Source organism: Alosa alosa, chromosome 5 (assembly GCF_017589495.1).
Source record: "Alosa alosa isolate M-15738 ecotype Scorff River chromosome 5, AALO_Geno_1.1, whole genome shotgun sequence".
NCBI lineage: Eukaryota > Metazoa > Chordata > Actinopteri > Clupeiformes > Clupeidae > Alosa > Alosa alosa.
Genome location: NC_063193.1, coordinates 9404513 through 9426966, shown reverse-complemented (window position 1 = coordinate 9426966; position 22454 = coordinate 9404513). Strand labels below are relative to the sequence as shown.

The 22454-nt window shown below is 40.3% G+C and overlaps 2 protein-coding genes across 4 annotated transcripts in view; both read left to right on the top strand.

Annotated features, from left to right (window-relative positions):
* The first annotated feature begins 1827 nt into the window (after window positions 1-1827).
* Window positions 1828-8867, top strand: elovl7a (ELOVL fatty acid elongase 7a). 3 transcript variants are annotated; one of them, XM_048242722.1, is made up of 8 exons: window positions 1828-1900; window positions 3907-3989; window positions 4084-4274; window positions 5124-5204; window positions 5643-5699; window positions 5823-5928; window positions 6030-6166; window positions 7725-8867. In XM_048242722.1, exons 2-8 carry the CDS (start codon window positions 3926-3928, stop codon window positions 7956-7958), a joined length of 870 nt encoding a protein of 289 aa, XP_048098679.1. In that variant the 5' UTR covers window positions 1828-1900; window positions 3907-3925; the 3' UTR covers window positions 7959-8867. The 3 variants fall into 3 exon arrangements, with proteins under 3 accessions (XP_048098679.1, XP_048098677.1, XP_048098678.1); XM_048242720.1 differs by having other exon boundaries at window positions 1850-1948; XM_048242721.1 differs by lacking the exon at window positions 1828-1900 and adding an exon at window positions 2004-3623.
* Window positions 8868-14485: 5618 nt separating this feature from the next.
* Window positions 14486-22454, top strand: part of pde4d (phosphodiesterase 4D, cAMP-specific) — a 159247-nt gene continuing 151278 nt past the window's right edge. The window contains exon 1 of the mRNA XM_048242885.1: window positions 14486-14645. The gene's annotated coding sequence lies outside the window, so the exon portion shown is untranslated. The remainder of the gene's footprint in view (window positions 14646-22454) is intronic.

Sequence of the window (22454 nt, the reverse complement as noted above, 5' to 3'; positions counted from 1 at the left end):
GGGGGCAAGGACTGCAACATCTTAGCCTGGGTTCCTGTGTTGAGGCAATCTGACATTGAAGATGAAGAGACTGCCACTGTCAAGGTAGGATAAAAAGCCCTGGCATCTTTGCATCTTTGTCAGTGCTCTCCTAGAGTCGCGGAAAATGCCTTGGATATTGACAGCGTCTGAAGAGTTCCTGAGACATCGGACAGGCAGTGACAGCTTACACCTATAGCAACGATTTCCTCACAACACATTCCTAAAGGATGAATAACAAACTGACATGCTTAACAAGCTGTCCTGTTTAACCTGTTTTAGCTGTGGCTCTATTGCTAACTAGCTAAATGTGGCTATATACATTTAAAGCAATAGGTAGGGGTAGCAGTGCTAACTGATGCAATTGACGTTGGTTTATGCAACTGCAGTCACAAAGCCAATGTTAGTTGAGTAGTCTGCCAGGCTGCATAGACAGTATTATATGAATCAAGATGAATGACAGACTTATTTGAATAAAGGCACAAGGCAAAATAATAATTAATCAATAATGATATTTTTTGTAAAATCTAACTGACTATTTTGAATGTGATCATTTTGCTGGCATAGTACTGTCAGACTGTATCATGATAGACACCTAATGTGTTTGTACAGTAATTTCCTGTGTATTAGCCGCATTGTGTATGAACCGCAGGACAGTGTTTTATGCACGTTAAAAAAACAAAACCATATTAATACCATATTAAACGCCCCTGTGTATTTGGGAAATTACGGTATGCACAAAATGGTAGTGGGCCTGTTTGGAAGAAAGTGGCAATGGGTTTATGTATAAGGATATCATTCAGTGAAATGTGGTTGTAATTACACAAACAGACCTATATGTGCCTCTGTCTTTTCCCAGATTAAAACAGTGTTTCATTAGCAAGCCTGGATAGCTTTTACAAGGCTTCAAGGCTTTTACACTCTTTAAGAATATATGTTTGGCTTTCATTAGTTTCCATGGTGAGAGATTGGACTGAAATATTTAAGCAAAAATTTGTTGACAGGGTGGGCAACAGGCTGCAGTGAACCCTGCTTTTGTGGATGCATGGAGCAGTGACGAGGACTGAAGGAAGACGGAAGCCGAAGAATGCATCTCCACTGCCTTTGGCTTACAAAACCTGCCTAGCTTTCTGTACAGCAACAATGCAGAACATGCTGTCAGTCATGTGATGGAGCTCCAAGAACGCCTTTAGGTGTATTTTAACACCACTAGTGTTTTCATTTATGGATGTGTCTTACTTCTCTTTTCTTTTTCATTCCCAAACTGCTGGGATTTGTGAAAGTCAGTCATGAGCCTGATGTGTATATTGTATGTGAGGGAATGTGATGAATGTTTAGATTGAAATACGTGTTCTAGTTATTACAGGAACTGTAACACACTTACACTAAACAATAAATTATGCACATGGAGGACATTTATATCACTGTGAATTGAGCAGGCTCTGTAACAAGCAAGATTGTATTAATTTTATGTTTCGTTTTTAATAATAAACATGTAACTGCATCATTGTTGATTGTTGTGTGTAACATATGTAAACAAATAATTTAATTTTTGGAATTACAAACCTCTTTACATAACTACAGTCACACCACAGATCATTAAGATTCTAGCTTATGCATCTGACAATAGATTAAATCTATACATTTACAAATTTTGTAAAGGGCCCATGGACTTGTATTGTCACAGTACCAGGCCATTTCAAGAGAGACCCACATCTGTATGGATAGCCTTCAGGCCAATCAGGGGTGATAGCGTGATTGAGGATGAACGCCACCGGGAAGTCTCCGCCTAGCTTCGCTGAGGTCCGTGCGAGACTAGTAACCAGCGTGAACACACCCCTTCCAAATTGTCTTCATCAGCAATCAGACCTCATTGCGTGGGGTGAGTAGAGAAACGTGCGGCAGGGACTGGAGCCGGAGAATCGGACAGGTGTGTGATGATTACTTTAGCTTAATTATTCGGAGAGGTGAATTGGATAGAATGACAGGGAGATCGGCAGTTTCTTTAAATGAGTTTTTTCATTTCAAAAGGCTGATGTTAATGTTCCTTTACCAGGCCAGAAGTTTTCAAATGTAGGCCTAATGTTCTGTAGCATTGTCTCCTTGCAATACAACTGGATACATGTTGGCATTGTTCATGAATGATTTGCTTTGGTTTTTGAATAAGTACCAACGATTGCGCTTCATTTCCAGAGATTGATTTTACGCTAAAGAAGTAGGCTATGTAGTCTTACCATTGTGTCGATGGCTATAGTTGTTGAACATTCTTAATTGTTTAAAAGTCAGTGTTTCTGATTCGCCTTATGAAACTGAAGTTAATGAAATATACTGCAGACTTTGTTAACGTTATGCCCACTCTATTCTATCTGAATTGTGAATGAAGTCATTTGTTTCATAGGCCCTGGCAAGCTTTCCCCAGTAGTCTAAAGATACACGTCTCTAAACATTTGCTTGATTATTCTGTTAGTCTACAACATTTTGATTTAACCATGCCTGTTGAACCTGTTGCGCTTCTGGACCTGAACAAGGAAGTCGGAGGCTAGTGTTGCTCAATTCACTTCTCAGTTACACTATTTTATGCGTAAAATGGAGGTCTTCATCAGTTGTTAAATGTATATTTGTCCGTTATGAGTTACTTTGCATTTAGTATAGATATAGGCTGCGATATATCTACTGTGTTTAAGTTTTATTTGCATTTAATAGCCTAGTGTTCGAACTCAACCGTGGGAGCAGAGATGAGACACACCTTGCTTTGAGACAGGTGTTGCCACACTCTATCACTTCTGTTAGCCTAGTTGTCCTGACGTGTTATTGCCTGTAGTAAGCACTTGATTTTCTCATTGATGATGAGATGCGAATCTTCTGTTTGGTTTTATACTACCCAAAGTTGCAATTTTTTTTACATTTAAGATCACAACTGAAAGATGAACACCACAGCAATGATTTGGGATAATCCTACCTCCAAATCTTGAATTTTAATCACTTCCAATGCTCCATTACAGATATTGGTCACCGACTTTTTTTTTATCTGCCATTCATGTAGCCTATTTTACTCTTAAATGCTGGAGTAGACCATTGGGTGGAGGAGAAACAAAATTCCAGAATGTGTAGCCTATTTCATACCACATGTATCTCATTAACCGTTATCACCTTTGAAAAGGAAAGCTGACAGCAGTGTGATTACTTGAATGCCATTACTGAAGCACTGTCACTACTCTGATTGATGCAAGCCATTTTGAAGTGACCGACCAAATGCCTTGGACTTTTTGTAAACAGCATCACAACTTCACCAGAGACTGACTAAATCCATTTTATTTTGACATTTCAATGTTTTTCTATATGAGTGTGAATAAGTGCAGTAAGATGCAAAAAGAAAATGTCCGCACAGATCTTGTCCTTTTGCCATCTTTGTTGCATCTTTCTTTTCACTACCACACTCAAGAATATTAGTGGTTCTGTTGCCACGGCGTGCTTAACATAACCTTACTGTGTGCTATTGTTTCTCAACACTTGAACGCTTGTTTCTCCCTGACCTTGCTGGAGAGAATGGAGAATGGCAGAATTGCTGATGTTGCTCTCTGCCGTCTCTCAATGGCATCTTTCATGTGCGTAAATGAAGCCTTCTTGCATGGGTCGCACTGTTGTGTTGTAACCTTTAGACATGGTGAAATGAGGCTGTGCGTTGGAAGTATGAATGGCTGGTGTTTCGTTGAGAAGTTTGGGCGGTGAATTTTTATTCAGAAATTATACTCACTTTACTTTGCAAACCAAGTCGTACACACTACACATAGATCATAGTGGCCCATAGCCTATTTCAGATAGTTACATGTATGCTGCTGTCGTTAGCATTTGTTGCCAGTGATGCATATATTTACCTTTCTTTTCCAGGCTTTAATCCCTGGCTGAAATGGCATTCAGCGAGTACACTTATAGAGCTGTGCATCTGTATGATGAATGGCTCAAAGATGCCGGTCAGTAAGTCTATATCAGCTGTCACTCATCCCACTTCCTCCTTGACTTTGACTTGGTCATTTAATGATCTAACTGGACTTCACCTCTGCTCAGACCCTAGGTTGGACGGCTGGTTTCTCATGTCGTCCCCGTTTCCACAAACGGTCATCCTTCTTTCCTACATCTACTTCGTCAAATCACTGGGGCCCAGGTTGATGGAGAACCGCAAGCCCTTTAACTTGAGGCCGATCCTCATTGTCTACAACTTCAGCTCAGTGGCACTGTCCGTTTACATGAGTTATGAGGTAAGTAGACATGACCGCTTTGCTCTCGTAGTGGCCTTTGGAACAAGTGAAGGGTGGTTGTGACTTCTTAAGTATTCTCCATGGGGTATATGCCCTTTCTTAGGTTTGCCTCTAGTGGAACTATCCCTTTAGTGTGTCGTGACAGAAAACATGCATGGTTTGTCATTAGAATGACCCTAGTCTGAACTTCTTGTTTTAACAGTGTTTGTTTTTGCCAATGCAAATGTATCCACTGATTTGCATGCTGTCGGAGGGATACTTGAGTGGTGATTGCAATAAAATTGTTAACGCAGGGTAGCTTTGTTTTACTTTTGACATTTTCCATTGGATGAAATTCCTTTTTCACAAATCAGATTCCTATTTTGTCTCAAAAATGGAGCACATCTTTTTCCATTTTTGTAGAGTTTAATGGAAGTATATGTTGGTGGATGGATCCTCATCTTGGGTGATAAAAGGGCATGATGTCATCTTGTGATGAGATTTTGTCCTCTAACACTAATAAACATGTTTTTGTTTTTGAAGAAAGGCTGGGATATTGATTTATATTCTCCGTATTCCTTCAGAGTAATACTAAGGCTGGTCTAGTAAGATTTTAATATTGGACCACAACTTGCATTTTGCACCTTTTTTAACCATTACAATAAGGGAAGGTGTTCTTAAAATTCTACATATTCATACAGATAACAGCAATACCAAACAATAGCTTGAGTACAGCTATAAAAAAAGAAAGTTTTGCTTCAATTTCTATGAAGTATCTACAGAAATCATCCACTGATCAATTTGAAACAATTCTACTTTATTTTTCTAATCTGTTGTAAGCTCTGTGTTTACATACACTTCTCTCTCCAGTTTGTCATGTCGGGATGGGGGACAGGATACAGCTTCAAATGTGACCCCGTGGACTATTCCCACTCTCCACAGGCTATGAGGGTAAGCTCAGGAATGTGACTTGACCTGCTGAAGAGGACTCAGTCTGGTTTCTCTACGGTATTACTATTCATGCAGCCATTTAACAAAAGCAGTCATGTACATTCTGTAGGGGTGATCTGCCTGGTTTGTACTCCAGTGACTTTGGAATTATAAGCAACACATGTTGAAAAATGTTAATGTCATAGCATTTTCTATTCTCGTTTTTTTTTTATCTCCAGAGAAAAAGAAGCAATCTACTACACACTGCATAAAAAACATCTCTGGATAGAATATAGAAGAGGATATGTGAAAATTACATTTGATTCTCATCCTTGAAGTGAATGTGACTGAGAATACCCCTATTAATTAGGAAGATGCAGCTAGTGCTCTGACTAAAGAGTCTGTTTGCATTTAGGTCTGCTAGCCATGCTGTTAAGGTTCTTGTCTGCTTATTCCCAGATGGTTCAAACCTGCTGGCTGTACTATTTCTCCAAGTTCACTGAACTGCTGGATACAGTAAGTGTCTCTGGGGGCCTATTCTGTCTCATGTCCATGCCAGGAAGTCACTTGTGTGTTTGTGTGATTCTGCCACAGAGCTCAAATTGACCAAGTGGCAAATTATTTATCTTTGTTGCACAGATTTTCTTTGTTTTGCGTAAAAAGAACAACCAGATCACCTTCCTCCACGTGTACCATCACGCCATCATGCCTTTCACCTGGTGGTTTGGTGTAAAGTTTGCTCCAGGTACGGTTTTGCATATCTCGGCTCCTAAGGGAGGGGGGTCCGTTTGACCTCAAATGATGGGATGCAAATGTCATGCCACACTGTTTTGTTGACTGCTGTAGGCGGAATCGGAACCTTCCATGGCCTTCTGAACTGCATTGTCCATGTCATCATGTACACCTACTACGGCCTGTCAGCCTTGGGGCCTTCTTTCCAAAAATTCCTCTGGTGGAAGAAGCATCTCACATCAATTCAGCTGGTGAGTCCATTGTTATATACAGTTAAGAACAAAATTATTCATACCCCTGGCAAATATTGATTTAATTTGAGTTCTGACTGAAAATGACACTGCCACATGGCTAAAGGTTGTAAGACAATGTGGTAGAAACATGGAATAAAAAAAAAAAAAATAAGCGTTTTTCATCTTTTTAAACATTTTTTATGAAAAATGGCTTGTCCAAAATTATTTATGCCCTTTTTAAATAATCAATGGAAATATCTTTAGCTTTTATCTTTTTTTAGATGAGGTTGATCCCAAACATACAGCCAAACAAGGCAAGAAATGGTTAACATAGAACAATATCAACATTTTAGAGTGGCCCAGCCATAGTCCAGACCTCACTCTGTCAAAAAAATGAGCACAAGGCCAGAGTGATGGCAAATAATCGTTCCTGCCTCAAAACCTAGATTGCTGCTATAAAGGTGCGGCCTACAATCATTGTGGACACATGGAGAGGCTTGTTAGGTATGATAAGAACCATTTTAAGAGCTGAGAATGCAAATAAAGATGTTTCCAATGATTATTTTAAAAGGTTATGAATAATTATGGACATGGCATTTTTCATAAAAATGTAAATAAAAAGAGATGAAACACTTCTTTTTTTTTATTATATAAACATGCATACATATATACACACTCCCAGACACACACTTATTCATAGTTTTTTTTATTTTATTCCTTTTTTTTACTATATTGTACAACAATACCTTCAACAGCCAAAGTATGACAGAAGACAAAGGTCTCTAGAAATATATTATTTTCATGCGCCACATTTCATATCCTTCACTGTTTACCTCTATGACAACTTTGCCGATAATTTATATTATTAAAGCCAACTTCATTCTTTTCAAATAAAATCATTGAAAGACAAGCAGCTAACAAATGCTCACAATGTGTTGGAAATCCATTTTAGCTGACTATAGAAAGTTGGTTGAGAGACTGAGCAAAAGGTCTGTACCTTGAAGAATTTCAAATATTGAAAATGTAGCTTTATTTACACTTTTTGTTTGCTTACAACATTAATCCATGTGGGCTATTTCATAATAATAACCACCTACTCAGATAAATAAAGAAAAAGTATATAAATTTGAGAGTTGGTGTGTCCAAACTTTTGACTGGTAATGTGTATATATATACACACTTTGGTTTCTTTGTGATGGACAAATATATAATAAAGTTTTAAACACAACACAAAAGGCTGACTTTTCAGTCTTACGCCAATGGATAATAATAGCAGGTAGAAACCATAATATTGTTTTGGGTAACTGATATGAACACAATAGAAGATAAATGTGAAGCCAGATTTAGAGAGGAACTCTTGCAAGCCAATTTCCATCATAGTTCCCCCGCGTAATGTTTCAAGTATGGCTCAATGATTTCTCCCCACCAAGCGACAGTACTTGTCCATTCAACCCATTTGGAGCCAAAGGTGTACATTACATTGGCTATCAAGCTACAGTATAGGAGGTATATAAATCATTAGGGCTCCATGGTAAATGGTCCATCAGCTGATCTGATGCTTTTTGTATGTTCTCAGATCCAGTTTGTCATAGTCACCTGCCACAGTAGTCAGTATTTCTTCATGGAGGACTGCGGCTACCAGTACCCCATCTTTGTGTACATCGTCGCCCTCTATGGCATGGTCTTTCTGCTGCTCTTCCTCAACTTCTGGTACCACGCTTACACCAAGGGCAAGAGGCTCCCCAAAGTGCTGCGGGCCAAGGGGCCCGACCCCAATGGAAATGGGGTGCTCCATAACAAAGATGAGTAGAGGCTTGACCGGACGGCATCTACACGCTGACAATCGCTTGAATCTCCCGAGACTTTCTTTGGTTAACCTGGTGAAGAATGTTGGTTTAGAAGTACCCATGCAATGCTGTTGTCGTTGGGGCATTTGTCTTATTTTGTTCTTTCCTTCCCTCGTTAGAACATCTCGTAAAGGGACTTTTTATGCCATGGTAGCATTCTACAAGCCTTTCTTCTACAAGCAATTTTTACATATCCAATCCAAGATATTTTAATGTTTTTTGTATATTTTGTTGTAAACTTTTTTTTTTGTATATCCTAGCCATCAGAGTTAAGCAGTTTAGCATGTTAATACCACTGAAACGGAATGATGCTTTTTTAAAAAGGAAATGCTAAATGTTTACAGATGTTGTTCTACTGCTCTTTAATTTATCTGACTCCCATGATATCTTTGTGCTCAATAGAGAATCAAACCTGGCCCACTCTGTCACAACCGGACTAGTTAGCATCCACCCCATCTCTCTTATGAATACTCAAAGAAACCATCACTTGAGGTTTCCTGTTTCTCCAAAGATGTGATGTTGCGTCAAGAGATCGGGAAGGGGCTTGTAGCTGTCTAGCCCAGCAAAGGCTCCAGACTTGTACCAGTTGTGGTCCTCAGGACTGTAATGTCCTTGGTTTGGCTTTGGACCTCTCCCCATGACATGTTTACCGAGTGTCTCTTAAGGACAAATAAACACCGGTGTTAAATGATGGGAGAGTATGAAAACTTGGCACATCTTCTCTAAGGAATATTCTAGGTGAGGTGTTCTTGGTTTTCTCTGCCTGTCAGGATGGCTTTTATATATATATATATATAACAGAATTGAATGTAAAAAAAACAAATGTTTTACGTATATTTATAATGTCCAAATAAATGCTGTTATCACTGTTATATGGGTGGATCTCTTTGCAAACAACATGTATGCTTTTATGGAGGAAGCAAAAACTGAAAGAAAAAGTTAATGTTGCCATTGTTGACTGGGGTCAATCATGTGATGTTGCAGTGCAAAGGTGAAGTTGATCCAACATTTATTTTGCAGTAGTAGGAGCATACATGTGGTTTCTCAAGTTAGGCCTGCGGCTAATAACGTGTTGACACATCACACCTGAATTCACCCACAAATCAATTAACTTTAATAATAGTAATTATTAGGCTATAATAATTGTTACTGCCATGCTTTGGCCTAATACGTCAATCACAACTAAAGTGTAATGGTGTTTCCATTTTACATCATTGGTTCACCCCACCATGGCCAAACCAGATCTTTAATGTCCACAAGTAGCGTGTGTGCTCCCTCCTCTGGAGAAATACAGCATAGCAGCTGTGGTTGAAGAATGAGACCACTGTTCATGGATCTTGTCAGAGGACCATATCACTGATAAAGTACTGCAACAGTACTGAGTGTTCACTATTGTAATTTTCCATAGCCTTCAGATTTAGACATGAACACTACTTTTTGTTTTTTGTAATAGTTTATTGAAAAGACATACTTCATATACAATATGTAATTGTTCACATAGGATTGAAGATGTGGTAGTGGGGACATTAACATATTATTCTTGGCAATACCAAGATTTTGGTAAGAAATTATATTTCTAGAGGCAAAATTACCAGCGAGGGGGGAAACAGGGTTGTATAAGTGTTAGAGCACTTAGGCAAGCTGAATTTTAAATTCAGCTTGCCTATGTCTGTAGAATGAATATCTAGGACTAGAATTAGCAGAATATAATTTGGCAACATTTTTAGTTATATCTCAAAACAGCATTGCCTCAAATCTTTAAGCATTCTCATTAAAGGTGCAATCAGCGGTTGCATAAGAAGTCGCGTTTGTTTATTTTTATGTTTATATTTAAAATGATTAGCTTTTGTCCAAAACACTGTACATTATATTTTAACCAAGGATCAAATAAAACAGAGGTAGTTCATCCCTCCCTTCAGTATTCCCAGAGAAACTCCACACAAGGCTTCATTTTTGTTTGGGGCCCCCACTTTGTTTGTTTCCATTTTTCCAAACCTGGGTTATCTACTGGGCTATTTACAGTGTACTCACGGAATGGGCAGCTAGTGAATCATGAGGAGATGATTGCTGAATGTGACAAAAATGTTATGGGCTTGAAATTGCATATGATCGCTGTACCTTTAATTCAAAAACATTGGGTAGTACACATGTAGTTCTGTGAGGCTATTGATCTTGCCTAGATGGATCCTGCAGATGACATCCATTTATTTCCCCATATTCATTTGCATGGCCTCAGGCTCTCAACTGAGCCATAAGTGGACAAGGGAAATCTAGTTAATGTCTAACTTAATGTCCAAAGATGGCATATGGCTAAGAATGTACTAATTCAACTCCCATGTAAACAAGGTCATTTAACTTGATGACAAAAACAATTTTGTGCATCAAATTGGCAGCTTTATATATGCAAATATATTATATAAGCATTGTAGCAACTTAAGGAACATGTGTCAAAAATGTCAAATATTTTTGTTTTGGTTTTCTCTCTCTCTTTCATTCTCTTTCTTTCTCTCTCTCTTTCTTTCTGGGTGAATTCACCAGCATTTCTGATGAACTTGCCCTCCTGCTAACTTAATGTGTTGTGGCAGTGTTTTCCCTCAGAATGTGTTTCAGCTATCCTCTGTGGGCTATTTGGTCTTGCAGTATAAAGTAGGTCATGGCTCTAAATGTGTGAAAATTTAGTGGCAAAAGATTCAGCATCTGTTCATGTGATGGACCAGCCATCTTTCACCCCTTTCATCTCTCTCTCTCTCTTTCTCTCTCTCTCTCTCTCATTCTTTTACTCTTTAATTTTGAGCATCTTTAAAGCTTTGATTGACTGTAACACTTCCCTTAGCTTTGGTTGTTGCTGTCTTCCTGATTCTACCTGAAGGCCTGATTCTGAATTCTACCCCTATCTCTTACGCCCTAAACCTGTAATTCTGTCTCTTGATCTGTCTCTGATTTATGTCCAACTTGGTTTCCTCCACCAGTTCTTTATTTACTGTTACCAAGACAGCTGTGGTTTCTGAAACAGACCAGTGTCAAATCAGAGCCAGACTCATTCCTAGGCTGCAATCAGCCTAGCACGAGTCCATTACATTTCATTACCCTCCTTCTTATACTGTATACAAGAACATGGTCTTGAGTGGGCTTCATTATTTGGTTGGCGTCATTTATAATAGAAATCCTGACATCCGTATGTTGGGTTGGAATTATAGTGAATGCTAAAGTCGTAGGCAGATACCGCACAGGAGAAGGGAGGGATGTTATGTAAGTGTCAAGCGCTCTGCATTTCCAGTCATTGCTTTGAGGACATAATTGGTTCTTTGAATGTGTCTCTGTGAGCAAGGCAAGCTGTAATTTGCCTTGTTATTTCAAAGCACACTTCAGGAAAACTCTGCGCATGTGCATATATGCTTTATTGAATGTGCAGCTGTCCCATGAATTAAAATTCAAATTAATTAAAGAAATAAAATAAGAAATGATGTACATATATAGGAAATTGTCTGAGCAGTTTCATTGCATGCCAGAAAAACCCTAAAATCACATCTTTCGATGATATGCAAGTCACATTCCTTCTATTAAACCCAAACCAAGATTTTCACAATGGGACAATAAAGATAATTGTAATCTTAATGTGCTGGTTATGACATTATGTTTGCTTCTGAATTATCCTCACATAACCCTACAACTGAATATCTACCTTTTACAGTTTGTTATAAAGAGATGTCTGTGCTTCTTCTCTGCGTACAATGTCTAGGGGATCTAATTAGTAATTGCTCTGGTGCCTAGTTAACTGAGGCAGCTAAATGCAATTTGCTTCTGGAAAATGCATCATCTGAATCAAGTCAAAAAATACTGACTGACATCATATTAGCCGTGTTAGCCCCTCCACTGAGCAAGGTCTGAGTAGAGTTCGCAAACAGTTTATAATATTGAAGTGGCGGTTTTAAGGGTTTTGCCACCATTGCTGTTCCATTGTATACAAACACTCAAACTTTTCAAATAATGGTTTCAGAAGCATGGGAGTCCCAAGAGACAGACATCACACTGAGATTAAAGGATCTGAGATTAAGGTGTTTCTTTCACCAGTGATAATTTCCAGTTACCTCAGTGTTAAGTATTGTACTTAGTCTTATAATTTATGAAAATTGTCCTGGGTGGAGGTAAACAAACTCCCTGACAAGGTAAACAAACTCCCTGACAATCAGGAGCTAATTCACTGTGCTGCAGAATAATGAAAGGTTATTAGACACATTAAAGGATAATTCCGGGGTGATTTTGACCTAAAGTGTGTTGAAACATGATACCGAGTGTGAACGTATGTCTCATAGCTCACCTCGGCTTGTCCCCTGCACTCAGAAATCTGGCCCTAGTTAGCCAATGCTACCAACAGTGTTTCAGTATAAGTAAGTATAAGGATATATACTCTTTTGATCCCGTGAGGGAAAATTGGTCTCTGCTTTTATCCCAATCCGTGAATTAGTGAAACACACACAGCACACAGTGTACACACAGTGAGATGAAGCACACATTAATCCCGGCGCAGTGAGCTGCCTGCATCAACAGCGGCGCTCAGGGAGCAGTGAGGGGTTAGGTGCCTTGCTCAAGGGTACTTCAGCCGTGCCTACTGGTGGGGGTTCGAACCGGCAACCCTCCGGTTACAGGTCCGAAGTGCTAACCAGTAGGTCACGGCTGCCAAATTCTGCCCGTTTTGTTGCGGTGCCTCGGGCATCGGCCTAGCCATGCAAATAAATCACTGTTTTACACCATTTACGACGCTCAAAGTAGCTCCATATTTCATTGGTAGACTTCCGAGGGCCTTGACATTTAAAACGAGACAGGGAGAACTTTGAAAAAGCCGATTTATACAGACAGTACCTTAAAGAATTTTACCGTTCGACGCCATCTTGAATTTAGTCACGATAAGTCAAGCGACGAGTACGAACGAACAGGTATGATAAGGGATCAGATTCCAAAAATAATTCAGTGGAAATGCATGGATTCAGTTGCTGTTCGTAATGAAGTATGGAGCTACTTTGAGCCTCTTAAATGGTGTAAAACATGGCTAGGCCGATGCCTGAGGCACCGCAACGAAACACTGTTGGTAGCATTGGCTAACTAGCGCCAGATTTCTGAGTGCAGGGGACAAGCCGAGGTGAGCTATGAGACATACGTTTACACTCGGTATCATGTTTCAACACACTTTAGGTCAATATCACCCCGGAATTCTCCTTTAAGATGTATAAACTCAGTCTCATGTGGTGAGAGGGGTAACTGAGACGCCGCTGACTGCATAGTACAGACAGATGTACACAGGGTCCTTGACATCATATCAAGGTCACGCACAACAGGGTGTATGCAAAAGACGGGCAGAATGTGCTCATTCCAGGGACAAGGATGCTAATCTCTCTCACTTCGGTCTGAATACATCTGTTTTATATGTAGGGTTAGAGTTGCAAATATGCAATTAATATCCAATCTGTGCTTGTTATTGACACCAGGCTGTGAATAAGTGTGGAAAGCATTGTATATATATATATACAATGCTATATATATATATATATATATATATATAGTGTATATTTTAAATCCATAAAAAACCCTTGCGAAGTAAACAGTCACATTATCATGGCACACTTATTCTCTGGGCTTCTTCAGATGGTACACACGCTTGATTTGTGATGCAATGTATTGCAAGGCTAATAAAAGCTCACAGACCACAGTCTAATGCTTCTAAAATTAAACATGTTTTTCTGTGGACATCGCTGCATCTGTCATGATTAATAACATGGTATGAGGTACCTGTGCATGCAGTAGCATTTGCTTATTTGAGAAATGAGGGTCGCCGGTGAGTCACAGAGTGTTACTCATGACCGAAATGTGAGTGACAGGAAGTCCGCATGGCCAGGGTCTGTCCCCCTGGGGCGCTTGCACATCCAGGGTCCCTTTTCATCCTCATTGCTTCCCCAGCCTCCTCAACTAAACCATTTCACCTCGTTTGCTTGTTCAAGGTTTGTCCCTGATGCTGCAATAAGCTCTCACTCAAAGGCATTTGAGGGGACGGATAAAGAAATGGTCCTAGCAATGACAAACGGCAAACATTTGATGTCAATAGATACTGCTTTAGAGTGCATCATGCTGGTCTGAGCTAGCATGTCATGTGCAGATGCACACATCTCTGCCTCTTCTCTCAATGCAGGTGATCGACATAGTCTTTGGCTGTTTGGCAACCTAGGCAGGGGAATTGAGTACAGCTTGTGTGCCCTGCCTCTACTATGCCTGCTGCTGCTGCTGCTGGTGTTGCTGCAGCGAGCTCCCTCCGTCACTGGAGTCACCACCACAGGCTGGGAAACTTTGAGGGGGAGGAGGGGGGAGAGGAAAGGCAGGCACTGCGATTGGCTGAGGCAGACTGGGAACTCTGTTGTAGTTCCATCTTTTAAGCCAGGGAGCATCAGCGTGAGTCTCACTGGCACAGGAAGCGCAGAGGCCACAGTCCTTCCTGTTTGCTTTTAGGGTCTTGATTCTTTCCAATTTTTTTTGTTCATATTTGGAATGTACGCGTGCGTGCCTGTCTGCCTGCCTGCCTGTGTGTGTATGTGTAAGGGGTGACAGTGCAGCCAGTGGCACAGGTGAAGCTCCACTGTGGCGCTCCCTCTCCAAGGAGAAGAGTAAGTTCATATTTGGCCTTTCTTCCCCCCTCCTCTCTCTTGTCCTTCCTCTGCTGTGTCTCTGTCCTGGTCTGTGGCACCCCTTGCTTGCTCTTTTAGCATTCTGTCAGGCTGTGTTGTCTTGCGGGGGAAAGTTAATGTTTCGGAAACAACAGGATGGTACAGCTAGCCCTTGATATTTGAGTGTGCGTGTGTGCTGTTGTCAGTGTCACTTGTGTACTGTGGAAAGGTGAACAGACAGGGAAACTGAGTGTGTGTTTTGGTTGGGAGGGGAGAGGAGGGGGGTAGAGAGCTAGCAAGGTGACTTTATCTGCCGTCATCAGTCTTCTTTGCAAACATGTCACTAGAGTATGTTTTATGGGAAACATTTTATATCAACCTAGTCCAAAAAGACCCTGACAGTTTCTGGCAGGAACAAAACCATGTGCATGGCACTATAAATAGATTTTGGCTAAACTGTCGAATTGCAGCAACACTTGGGGATGTCGGGGTTGTGCAATGTCTCACGTGCATCTAAATTCTAAGTGCACAGCCTGTGAAGTACACAGTGACTTTGCTGTTGTTTTCTGTTAGCTCATAGTTTCTGCAGCACCAGCAAGGACGGGGGTTATGTGGAAAAACCTGGGTCTGTTTTCATGTTTTCTTTCCGTGTGTCAGAGTTTCCCTCATTAACAAAGCCATGTGCAAAGCTTCCTGGTTGTAGAAGGAACAGCTTGCAAAAAGTAGAGGAACCAAACATTCAATTATGGTACAGATCGAGTAACTGCGGATTACAGGGTGTATACAGCCTGATCGAGTCAAAGCCCTGGAATTATCCGGTGAGCTCAACAAACTTTCTTTTGAACAAGCACTCCTTCCACCTTCTAAGCCAATCCTGATTTGTTTAGCTGGCCACCTGTCACAGCTATCTGCACTCCCAGGAAGCATAAAGAACATTGTGTGGCACCGACCTCTGACATGCAAATTACACTGGGCATTCTTGTGTGGCAACACTCTCATATTACCCTGTAATAGCTGATAAAGACACAGGGCGGACATTGTTTTGCGTAGTCCTGGCAACCGGTAGAATATGTGCGACCTACTGGCACATGCTCTGCCGTGAGCCTGCAGCAACAGCAGCAGCAGCAGCACTAGTAGCAGGAGCAGCAGCAAGCAAGCAAGGCGACGGGGAGGTCAAAGTGTCTGCAGTGCTGATATTTCGCACATGTAACATGTGCACCTCCTTGTCCCCTCTCCACATTTTCATTTCTCTCTCTCTCTCTCTCTCTCTCTCTCTTTGTTTCTGTCATGTCTCTCGGAGTGATTGAAGACACTCTGACAGACAGGTTGGTGTGGCGCTCGAGATGTCCTCGGGGTCTCACAGGCCCATTCTCTTTACTCTTTGCCCTCTCACTCTGCCTCTCCTCTCTCACACATGCACAGACAGGTTAAGGTCTATATGACAGGGAGGCTGGCGTGTTGGTCAAGAGGTCCTCAGGGTCTCAGACTGATGCTGAGCTGGGCCGAGGTGTGCCAACGGGGGTCTGTCTATGCTGACTCACTCAGCCATGACCCTTTTCTGCCACCGCCTGCTGTTAGCATAAATCACAGATCTTTTTTTTTTTTTTTTTTCCATCTACCATTTAGAGGTTTTGGTGAGCAGGTCCTGCACAGCATGAATCCTTCTATATGCACATTATATCTTAGTTAGTCCCCCCCATATAAGACAACTAGTTGGCCAGGACTATATAAGACACATAATGCTTGCATTCATCACACTGACGGGTAATTTGCTTAATATTATCTGTTAAAAGTAAATGATTGATTGAGTGCACCACAGCTAGGCTGCAGATCGCATCTTGCATCTGTTGCTCTGAATGTTTCTGACAGCAGTGGTAGGTCTAATGACATAAAGGAAAAATAAATATTAGCCTAGAGTGGACACATTTTCTCATCTTTTGTGAAAATTCAAATTATAGCAGTTTAACCGATAAGGCACTGTGTAGGCCTACCTTTAACCACTTTAGAAATACCATGCAAGAAAGTAACAAGCCCGGCACAAACTGTGGGAGTCAAGTGATGCAGAGAGAGAGAGAGAGAGAGAGAGAGAGAGAGAGAAAGAAAGAAAGAGAATAGAGAATATATGTGGAAATCCCAAGGCATAAAGGACCCAACAGCAATAGAGATGTAGTGGGAGTAATCCCATTGAACAGGAGAACTTCACTGAGGGGGCACCCACAACAGAGGACCGCTGCGGGCTGTGGGGACCAAATCATGCACATGATGCATAAGCACATTATGGCCATCAGGGCTCAGATCTGTGAATAGTGTGGTAATATGTTTTGAAGACATGGTGAAGCTGCATTAGAATGTGGATACATGTCTATTATCCAGCATTTTTGCCACAATATTTACAGTATGTATTGTAATAGGGAGGCAGCCTGTCGGTCTAACAGATGTCAACAAGAATAACCTTTTTTCTGGACCTTTTTTAAACACACCGAGGTGAAGGGAAGGGCATTTCATTGCAAAAGTGGACTTTTTTTCCTGGGGTAGGGTAGGGGTCACATCAGTGCAAAACATCATGCTGCATATTGAAGGTATTTTGTGATTTGTGTATTATCCACTATTTCTTAAATGCATTAAACAAAATTGCAGTAAATGCATTTATTTTCATTGGGTTTCTCACGTTCTCGTGTATTGGGCAGTAAACTCCACATCCTCCTACTTGCTAGCTGATGGATGTTTCATTTTACAGTCATTATATAATTATTAAGTGCCTCGCTCCGGGCACACACAAATGACATTTAATTAAGGAGGTCCCAAAGCTGACATTCCAGACAAAGATTCTAAATTAATTATTTCATGAGTTGTGCTCCTGCACTGGCCATTAAAAATGAAGTGTATACATGAGCTCTATAGATGAGTTACTGGTATACCACAGGAATTGTAACATACTACAGTCCTACAGACATAATTAATTAGCCATTATTAAAACAAACAACAAAACATGTTATCTCTTCTCTAAGTACATGAAATGCAAAACTTTCAGTATGGGTTTTATTGTAGCCTACAGTTATTATCCAGTGAATCATCAACTAGCTTTATTGCTAGCCCTTATATTACTTCCTGGGGCAATAAAGCTCAGATAGCTATTGTTTCAATGGATCGAGGGATCCCTACCTGATCTAGTCCTGTAATCCTAACAGTAGCCTTACTCTAACCCTGTAGTCTTAACCCTAGCCCTAATGCTAATGGTATCTTGTCCTGTAGTCCTAACCCTGACCCTTATGCTATGCTATCTTGTCCTGCAGTCCTAACCCCGACCCTTATGCTATGCTATTTTGTCCTGTAGTCCTAACCCTGACCCTTATGCTATGCTATTTTGTCCTGTCGTCAAAATAAAGACACATAAAGACCTTGTGATACTTCGGTTTGACTTTAGGGACCCTCTACTCACTACCACGTAAGTGTAATGTTGTTTGGAACTGTAGAAGAGGTATAAAAATAGCGTTTTGTAGTGGCGAAATTACATGCCCTGGTCACTTCCAGGCTAACGAGTTTTGACTAAAAACGGTAAAATCGAACTTTCTCAAAACACATCCGAATGACATGATTTTGATGTCAACTCAACGTATGTACTCCCAATCATCCGTAAATTGATCTAAAGTGCATTTTACTCCGGATAATTCCTTTAACCCTATTCCACTTGCATGTGAGAAATCTTTCTCACATATGAAAAATATAAAGACAAACCTCAGCCACGCTTTAAGGAAATTCACAAACCTGTCACATCCATAACGCCAACACAATGCCATGGTAGGCGTAATAGCCGGCTATTTAGTTGGCGTTATGGATATAGCCTATGACAGTTTTGTTTGGAGTTGCCCTTAAATGATGACAGCCTCAATTCTTGCATGAAACTTCACCTCACTGAATATGAGCCAGCCAGACTCCAAGCCCATCACCAAATCTAATCTCTGGTAGGCCTAATGTTCAATTTTGCCAATCACATGTCAATGAAAATTGAGTTTTGTGTTGTGAACTATGATGTTCCTTTGCATAACAAAGGACACTGGGAAAATAGGGGGTGGTGTTTAGCCTACATGGGAAGCCTAGGTCTATACTTCTCTCATTCCACTTTACATTTCAAGTTACTTGCACATTACTTTTAAAACTAGCCTAGTAGAAAACGTATTAAAAAATCCTATGTTGAATGAAAGTAACTGTACGTTAAATATCCAAACTTTTTCTTGTAACCATCTTTATGTGGCTCTTCTGAGATAAAAAAAAAAATACATTTGGTAAAAGTGGCTCTCCGGGCAAAAAAGGTTGCCGACCCCTGTCCTAAGCCTAAAGGCCGAAGAAGCGGCACTGCTGCACTCTGAAACACATTATTTTCAATGCAAGGTAAAATTGGTGTGTGTGTGTGTGTGTGTGTGTGCAAGCGCATTTTACGTGGATGTGGAAAACAAAAGTGGTGCATGTGCAAAGTAAAAGTAGTAGCCTATCGGAACGCCCCCTATTACCACCAGTCCTGTGTTTCCATCCTCTTAGTAGGCCTACAGTATGTGTCACTTACTATTAATTTCTATACAAAACAAGACGGCGGATTCCTAAAGAAACGCAAGTACCCACACCATAAGTGTATCTAAATTAGCTACCAAAAATGACATTTTACCTTGACTCAACTGTAAACAGTCCGGTGTAGTGTGGAAATTGAAAAGGATGTCACTGACCCTTGTCATTCTTCCGCCATATTGGATTGAATAGAAAGCTAAACTAAAGTTTCACAGGTCACAAATTTGGTCCCGAACTTCACGAAACTTGACGCACATGATCCTTGGACCAAGCTTCACAAAAGTTACAGAAAGGATTTTTGATTTTTCAAAAAGCGTTTGCCCGTCACAGCCAAAAACGAAATCGGGAAGCGGTTACTAAACAGGAAGTCGCCCATATCTCAGGAACACTGTCACATATCGATACCAAATTTTGTATATGAACTCGACTCCAATGTGAGGGTGCATAAGCTAAAAAAAAAAAGAAATATTCCAAAAGTTTCCAGCATTCAGTATACCACCCACAGGTATTTAGTAACTATTACCTTTCACCTTTGCACTTCTATTACAATGCCTTCTAAGTATGCACAATGTCTCCGGCTAACCAAGCCCATATCGTGAAATTCTTGCTCTGCCATGGAATAGTATGGACTTACGAACTAAAATGCAAGAAGAACAGTAGTGATATATAGCTTACATAATAGAGTTGTTTTCACATTGACGGTATTCATATAAAATTTTTCATTATTGTTAAATATCATGATGGGAGAGTATTATTAAAAATGTTACAAGTATGCAAATGCATATGTTTACGGGCATTTAGGTTTTACTGTGTTGTTTTGTTATAAAGACATGCAAGGCATTCTGGGCCGTAATGAACAGTGGTCGGCAGCACTCCATAGGCTACATATTAACATGAATAGGTGTTTCTGTAAACCTAGGGACAATAAACAGCTATCTCTGTTACAAAAAAAAACGAGCTGGTAATCGCCATTGAAGAGGGAACTATGATAAAAAGATTGTTTTCCTAAAAGCATGGAGTTGACGAAAGAATAAACAAGCAATGTCACGTTAATGTTAAATAGCCTACATCTGAACGCTAGGTGGCAACGTTGTATTACATTTCACTAGTGTCTAGCCTACTTGAAATACGGTGTGAGATTCACAAGTAAGGAAGGTGCAAATATTATGTAATTTATCATGGGAAATTATTAGAAATGTTATTTCTTGTTTATTCTAATTGCAAACCACACACATCCATTCGAATCACACGCATTACATTTAATACTGAAAGACTATCATTTCGTTTATTTGATGTTGCCTAGCAACACAGCCTTCAGAGCAAAGATTCTAGAACAGGGCTTCAGAGAGACACGTTTTGAGTTTGTGGCCAAGAACCTAAAATATCGGTTTCCATGTGTATGTGCTGAATGGTGTAAGTGTTTTATACAGTTAACGCCCATTTGTGAAAGTCAAGTGTTTTTATACAATTAAAAAGCTGGAAGAAGCATGCTAAGCAGAGATTTAGTATCATTAATTTCTTGTATGGCTAGCTATAGGGAGGAGATGTATGTTGCTAATTGGGATTTATGTTGTTTAGCGTAACGCCATGGTCATTTGATATGAGATGCTTGCACTCGTAACTTCGTCACTTGTAACTTTAGGACTGCTATTTTTTTTACTAACAGTAATTCACGAAGCACTTTAGCCCTAAAAGTAGCACCTAAGTCTGTGACAGCTTAAAAGAAGTGGACTCCTAACGCAATGTTTTGAAATGCGTCTACTATTGTCTACAGGAGCTTCCAATCGCGAGGGAACTTGCATTGTAGGCATAACTAAGGGATGCAATAACACCACCAACAACCAAAACTAGCCTACTCATTGTCAGCATGTACATGAAATGTAACGTTTCATGTGAATCAAATTAAAATGTTTTCTTTGCAAACGTAAGCATAGGCATATGGTGACAGATTAATTTAATAATGCTGCTGTGTGAATCACGGTAAGCGCGAATAAAGTGGCCACTTCTTAATGGGACCCACTGTATGGAAGTGGGCTAAGTAAAATAGAGATGTTTTAAATAAGATAAGGTTAATCAGAATTCTACGATATGCCCGCTTGACAACGGCAGAGATAGAACTGGCCTTTGGCCATAGCAACCATCCATTTAGAATGACTGGCCTTCATAGCAACCAAAGATCTGAGCTGTGTTGCAATGTGAGGCAAAGTGTAGAAAGGTGATGAAACATACAGAGACAGGTCAAGAAATATAGTGCAATGTAGACAGTAGTATACAGTTGATTTACAGACGGTGGTTTAGAGTAATATGAAGTATTCCTTTATTCTGAGATAGGCTACATCAATAGGCTCTCAAAACAACCCCAGGCTCACAAAACAATCCCAAACAGACATAAGGTCTTCATAGAGCAAATCCATATAGATTATTTGTCAAATAAACCAGTAAAACATAGCTCATATATTTTTAAATAAATCAGTGAAAAAGTATCCTGACAAACAAGCAGCTTTTTAATGCCTTGGTCATATTTCATAATTTCAATTCCTCTGTAGGTTACCTGATAGCCCAGTTTGAGAGGCGCAAGACGCGTGACATTATTTATTTTTGCAGCCAATCACTGCTGTCATTTTATTTTATTGATTTGATCTGTCATAGAAGCTAAATTCGAAGGCAGGCCAAAGGTAAAATCCAACGAATCGCATTCAACCCGCAAGCCAATAGTTGAATAGCCCTCTCCTAGAGCTTTTGAGATATTGCCACTGCTCCAACACTGAAAGGCACTGTTACAATGTCTGGATCAAGCCAGGTTCAGCATAGCGTATGCCACTGTCTGCTCACGTTGCTGACCGGACCAGGGCAAGCACACTTTCGCAGTTCCCGCCGGAAATGCAGTCTAGTTGGAGGTTTGTGAGCTTTTGACAGGGATGTGCAAGTCAAAATTGGTTGATGTGCAAACTTTTCATTTGCATGTGGAAGAAAATGTAGAGTATGTGCAAGCTTTTCATGTGCATGTGCAAGAAAAAATAGTGTGTACACGCAAGAATTTCATGTATACGGAGCCCTAGAGGTGTCATCGCAAAATGTTTTGCATGTTTAGAGAATGTGCGCTTGTTTTACTACATTGTGCGCTTGTTTTACTACATTGTGCGCTTGTTTTACTAAATTGTGCTCACGTTCAACTATATTGTGCACTCGTTTTACCAAATCATACGCTCCTTTTACTAAATTGTGCGCTCGGTTTACTAAATCGTGTAC